The sequence below is a fragment of the Belonocnema kinseyi genome, chromosome 1 (assembly GCF_010883055.1).
Source record: "Belonocnema kinseyi isolate 2016_QV_RU_SX_M_011 chromosome 1, B_treatae_v1, whole genome shotgun sequence".
Lineage (NCBI taxonomy): Eukaryota > Metazoa > Arthropoda > Insecta > Hymenoptera > Cynipidae > Belonocnema > Belonocnema kinseyi.
The window spans coordinates 92,068,295-92,075,008 of record NC_046657.1 but is presented as its reverse complement, the minus strand read 5'-3'; the positions used below and the strand labels follow the sequence as shown (position 1 = coordinate 92,075,008).

The window sequence follows — 6,714 nt, the reverse complement described above, 5'->3', positions numbered from 1 at the left end:
CCAATCTATCCCTATCCCCTATCCAAACTCAACCCCGACCTTTTATCCTAATTTCTTTTTTCAACTCTGATATTAATATATTAAATGAAATTAGGTCCCTATTTTCTCTTACATTTCCTACCGGGTTTGCCATTTTTTGAATGTTTTTTATTTTTCCTGGCCTAAGATTCATTCGATTCTTCGTATTATTTTTTTTTTTTAATCTACGACCTAGCTCGGGGGTTTCTATGACTGATTAAAAAGCGGCACGTTCACTTAGGTGAGCGCCATGATTTTTGCTACTGGGAGATGTGCGTGACCTGACCACGTAGCGGAAGTATCGACTGAGGGCGTGAAAGTTTAGGATTGTTTGGGTTACATCACTCAAACCATGATTTCGCACGGCAAATCCTGTAACTGATGCCGTTTAATTTTTCTAACTTTCGTACTTTTCCTTCAAAATTCTTCTAGTTTTTTTCCCTAAAAGTAAATTCTGTTATAACGCTTTCATTGTTCAAAATTCATTTATTTTTTCCCCCATGCCTATCATTGTTATTTTTTAGTTTAGTTTTTTTAAGCCCCTCACTTGTGCAGTCAGTATAAGTGAAGTACACATAAGGCATTTATATTTTCGGAGTAATTTTTATTTGGTTGAAGATGGCAGAGACTGCGAGCACGCGAAGTATACCAACTATTTTTTTAAACTTTTATCTAACCGCACTGTTTCGGGTAATATGCACAATTCTACCCGCACATTTTTAAAATATCAATACAAATTTTGCACAGAAAATCAATTTCGATCAAATTTTCTCAAACAATTTTCAATATTTAAACATTTACCATCACCAAAATTGTAATTCAAACTTCTTCTCTCCAATAGCACACATGCATCCAATTTTGACCTTTTATTTTCATCATTTTAAGACCTCTTCTGGACTTCTAAGATTATTCTAACGTATTGTTGGCTTTTTGGAAGGGCGCCAAATTTGTGAGAGATCTCGCAATTTATAGGGAGGGTCAGGTTTTGGAGCGTCGAGAAGCGGAATAAGTCAAAGATGAATTACAAAGTAAATAAAAATGGTTTATTTAACCAAACTGGACCGGCAGCACCAGACTGACGTCTTGACGAAGAGATTGGAGTATTATTATATATTATATATTTAGGATGATGAAGTATAGGACAGTATAAGAGTGTAAAAGAGATATGTGCATGTAGATTTATCTAGAGCATCACGATTACAATTTCGCATAAAATTTTGTATAGATTGTAGAAACTAGTACGTAAATATTTTGTTCGCCAACGTCCGTGATAGAAATGCGACTTCGGAGTCTGGTCTTAACTCGACGTAGTTGTAAATTCCTCAACTCGATTTGCTGTATTAAAAAAACGCAAATGTGTAAAATAAAGTAAACCAAAGCGAACATGACTTTGAATATTTAACATCTCCCACACTACGAGAAAAGGCTGATGATGCCTCTCAAAATTAAATTCCTGCAAGATCGCGTGAATTGGTAAAAAAATATGGTTAAATATTTTGTTATTAACAAATTAAGAACTTCACACTCGTCTGGAATCGTATAACTTTCCCACTCAATACACAATATACTATTAATGATCAATCACAGTTTAAATTTTTAAGATATTGATGGAGTAGTTATTAACTTTTTGAATCCTGTCTCGTTGGTACATATAATATAGAATTATTAAGCTTGGTTTTTGAGTGTTTCAAAATGACAGAAAAGATTAATGAAACGTCCAATAACGATTACCACCTGGAGCTTCGAATTAAATGGTTCTATTCGTGTTTTGAGATTTTAAAACATGGATAGAAGGTATGATACGAAACATATAGAGGTAAGACAACTTAAATCGAAGATTCAAAATCACGCATACTTAAATAACATTGCAAATTATTGTTTTATTTCGCATTGCAAAGCCAGCGCAGAAACCAACTTGAGATTGTATGCTTAAAGTATATTGGAAATAGACTTTTCCGCCCTTTTCTAAAATGTGTCAATAAATATGTCATTGACGTGTTTGGCGAAACAACTGTCCACGGTTTTTTAAAGTTATGTGTGAGCTATAAGAAGCAGTAGTTGATATTTATTGCCGCATGAAGGAAGATTTTATTTTCCCATATCAAAAATTCCTACCTTTATTCCAAAAAAGCAGCATTTGGGAGAAGTTCTTTTTCACCTTTCTCCACAAAGAGCTTACGTGGAAGATTGGAACAGATAGAAATCCGACGGGGCGAGGTCTGGAGAATAGGGCGGATGGGTTCAGATTTCCAGTTTCATTCCTTTCAGGTAATTTGTGAACGATTTCGCAACACGGGGCCTCGCGTTATGATGCAACAGAATCAACTTCTTGTGTCTCTCGTTTCACTCGAGTCGGTTTTCTATTAAAGCTTGGTTCAGGGGCATTATCTTCAGTCGTTAAGGATCCTCAGTGATGGTTTCGGACGATACTAGGAGTTTATAATAAACAACACCTTTTTGATCCCACGAAATATACAGCATTATCTCTGAACCGTGCATATTTATTTTTTACATCGATGGACCAGGTTTACCTGGCATACTGAATGATCGCAGTCGTTTAGGATTATCGTAATTAATCTATTTTTCATCACCGGTGATGATTCGATGTAAAGAACTCTTTATTTTGTATAGAATGATACGTTTCAGCAGTACTCCCAGCGAATGCTGCTTTTTTAAAATCAAGTTGACATTTTTGACACGGAAAAATAAAACATTCCTTTATCTGGGAGTGAATGTCAACTACTGCTTCTTAGAGCTCACACATGACTTTAAAAAATCGTCGACCTTTGTTTCACCAAACATGACAATCGCATGTTCAGCGACATGTTTTAGAAAAGGGCGGAAACTTATTCTCATACCTAATATATTACCCTACATAACAATATTTGTATCACTTATTACTTACAAGTTTATAACTTTTATTCTCTCCATGTCACAAGGACGTCGTCTGTACGAAATCTTTGTTCGCAAGCTGTGTCTTCCCACGGTGTGGCGCCTGAAATTTTATATTGAAGCAAACCTGCTACGGCAATCATTACACCGTTATCGATGCAAAATCGCTCATCTGTAGCATGTAACACTGCATTCCTTTCTTCACACATAATGCGCATCATATCCTGTAATCTTTCATTGCATCCAACCCCTCCCACTATCAACACTTCTTTAGAACCTAAGTATGCCATTGCTCTTTCTGTAATCATAAACAGAAATGAAAACAGCATGAAAACGGTTTCCCTTGAAAATCTTCGGGGTTTTTTTTTAGCCGAAGCTCATGTTACGCCAGCTATCGTATAGATATCAATCTGACGTACTCGACTAGGATACTACGTTAGAATATACGTTGAATCCTTCAGCGGTTCCTAGCCAAAAATGCTTTGAGTCGTATTTTTTTTCCTTCACTGTAATCCTCCACTCAGAACACTAATACAAATCTAAGCATATCAACTTTTCCCGGTTAACAGTCTTTCATATTTTGTACGATAATATGTTTGAACGGGCGTTCGGGCAGAGTCTAATGGGCTCAGCCTGAACGCCCGTGAGCTCGACCCTATCCGAAATCCAAAAAAAGATCTCAACATTTCCCATGCTCAAAAATGATTGATGATTAGAAAATTGTGTTTCATTCAATATCAGATCATTATCCATCTAAAAGGGGCTTTTTAAATTTTTGCACATCACTATACGAGAGGTTTCTAGTTCAGAAATCGGCTGAGATAGAATTTTTCTTGTTCACTAAAAAATTAAACACTTGAATGACAATAGTTTAAGATGTTTATTATTAAAAAATATTATTACCTGTAATCTCAATAAGCATTGCAAATAAAGTTTCTTGTAACGAGAAACACAAGTCTTCCACGGAAAACTCTCCAGACTTTAACCAATTGGGCAGGCGTTCTTGCACGTAGGTGAGGATTCCAGAAAAGGACACGTCCATGCCTTTTACAACGTACGGCAGCTTTGCAAACTTTTTACCCCTGAAATAAAAAGTGGTTTAAAAAAACTTTTTCATCGATTAAAACCAGCAATCTGTACAATCTCTATAATAGGCTTTTTTATTTTCACCTTTTGGCAAGCTGTTCTATATTATATCCAGGACTTGGGTCATTAGATAATTTCAAAAGTCGAGCAAAGCGATCCAAACAATTTCCAATAGCAATGTCGATTGTCTCTCCAAAAATACAATAACGTCTCTCCGAATAAGCAATAACTTGAGTGTTACCACCAGATACGTATAGTACAATGGGATTGTCACTCCCGGTTATCAGCCTACCCATTTCAATATGTCCGATGCAGTGATTGACTCCTACGATAGGTTTGTCGTACATTTTGGCAATTGTACGAGCTACTAAGGCCACTGTTGTTAAGGGTGCCCCCATGCCCGGTCCTTTTGTATAGCAAATAACGTCCACATCTTTCAGAGTCAGTTTTGCATCAGTGAGTGCTCCTTGGAGAACACTAAGAACATGATCACGATGATGCTTTGCTGTTTCACGTGGTAAAAATCCTTTCCAATGTAAGTTAAATAAGGTAAGTTTATTGAAATAGAAGTTAAAATAGTTTTTAAAGATTTCTTAATGTAATTTAGTCTTAAACAGATATTTTATTTTACTCATAGATGAGCGGGAATGTAAGACATCAGTATATTTGGATGATCCATTTGAGCATCGCCTTTAATACTGCAAAATTGAAGGCCGCGATCACAACTCTTGTATTCCCAGTTTCACCCCAAGAAAAAAGTAGGACATATTTTCAATAATTTTTCACATGAGTTGCATTTGTATTTTATTTAGGAAATTTTCCTTGGGCTAATTTGAGCATATTAACTCTTTAAGAAACCAAGTGATCATATGAAAATTTATAATCACAGGTAGAAAACAGTGATGGAGATGACCTATCAAAATAAGATAATTTACATTAAACCAATAAAAATAGCAATACAGTAAATTGGATCATATTTCCATTATGAGTATAAGAGAGAGTAGGTACGCTTGGTAAACTTTTATACCACCCTCCTGAAAGAAATACCATTTAAAGACTATTTTCAAACAAGGTCTCTCTCCCTCTCTCTCTCTCGCTCTTTCTCGGTCCCCCTACATAGGATACTAAAAGATTTTACGCAATATAACCCGACAGTATACAATCTCGGATCAGATATTCATTTCGTTAAAGTGGCATATATGGAAGATTATAGAAAAATTATCTCCAAACTAGAGCAGCAAGGCTTTCAGTATTACTTATATAAAAGTATTGCCTCTCCGCCCATTAAACTAGTCATTTAAAATATCCCCATCGCATTCCCGGAGGACTCAGTTTTCTCAGAACTCAAGGAGAAAGGGTTCGCAATCACGTCAGTTGCTCGAATGAGGAACCATAGACGTCTGGTGACGTTGCCGAATACTCCTAAATTAAAAGAGCTCCTGAATCTGCAGTTTATTGCGTTTATAAAAATAAAAGTAGAGCCATACATCAAACCTAAGGAAACCTCACACTGCTCAACGTGCCAAAGGTTCCATCATGTCTATAACGTGTGTCACGCCACTCCATGCTGCGTAAAGTGCGGTTGCGTGCATCAGAGAATCACATGCAAAAAGGATCCCGAATCGCCGGCCACTTGCGCTAACTGTGGTGGAGACCACCCAGCTAATTGCAGAGGTTGTTCTGCTTTTAAAACAGCTTCCAAGAAACCAATAAATAATAATCCATCAAAACCAAATAACTCGCGTAAAGAACCGGTGCCTAATAAACCAGTCGAATAGACCACTCAAAAAGAAAATCATACACGCGAATACACCCACCAGCCAGTACCCAGCCACAGGAAACGTTACCACTTAACAGCGCTGCATTCGCCTCTACTTCGAAAGTACACACGTTCAATCCTCAAACTAAGCAACCACCGAAAATTACTAGCACTCGCGCTAAACCACCTAAAAACATGAATTAGCCACATACCTTTACAAAAATAAAATAACAATTTGCTTTCTCAGTGAAACTTTACTTCGCGAATCCATAAATATCAATTTAGTTCGCGGCTACAAATTATATCGAAATAACACTAATCAAGGAATTGCGATCTTAATTCAAGAAAATATTGGCCACCACGATTTAATAATTCCTGAACTTGAAGCCCTTGAAACTACGGCTATACCAGACTCCCACTCGAAAATTTACAAAAAATAATTACAGAAAATTATTTAAACTTGCACCCTCGGTAATTGCTACAGGGGACCTAAATGCTAAGCACTTAGCTGGGTAACAACCAGTCCCTGTTTGTCTCGGCATCAAACTCGCATACCTTCTTCCCCCATAACATCAAACATAAATCTGACCTCATTGACTTTGAAAATACAAAAAATAACTTCTATAACCGTAACACTCTCACCATTGATAAATTAGACTCAGACCACCGACCAGTTCTTCTAACCCTCTTTACTAACTGTGAAAATGCTCCAGTCGCGCCTCGCTATAACTTTGTAAAAACAAATTGGCAAACATTCAACAGTCCTTCAGACTACCATTAAAAAATACGATCTACCTCTCAGCCCTGAGATTGGAGACCTTATCCACACCCGTAATAAACTTTTCCGAACACATTAAAAAAAACTAAAAGCTGCATTCTCAAAAACATCATTAACCGCCTCCGAAAAACTATTGCAATTAAAGTTCGAGAGCACCGATGTAAAAACTGGAACATAAAAA

At 36.7% G+C, this 6,714-nt stretch overlaps 1 protein-coding gene across 1 annotated transcript in view; it reads right to left on the bottom strand.

Moving 5' to 3' along the window:
* Positions 1-1,178: 1,178 nt before the first annotated feature.
* Positions 1,179-6,714, bottom strand: part of LOC117175375 (probable tRNA N6-adenosine threonylcarbamoyltransferase) — a 14,347-nt gene continuing 8,811 nt past the window's right edge. The window contains exons 2-5 of the mRNA XM_033365087.1: positions 4,081-4,522; positions 3,814-3,992; positions 2,924-3,208; positions 1,179-1,353 (exon numbers count right to left, since the gene is read on the bottom strand). Of these exons, the coding sequence (XP_033220978.1) occupies positions 2,937-3,208; positions 3,814-3,992; positions 4,081-4,522 (893 nt within the window). The 3' untranslated portion in view covers positions 1,179-1,353; positions 2,924-2,936. The remainder of the gene's footprint in view (positions 1,354-2,923; positions 3,209-3,813; positions 3,993-4,080; positions 4,523-6,714) is intronic.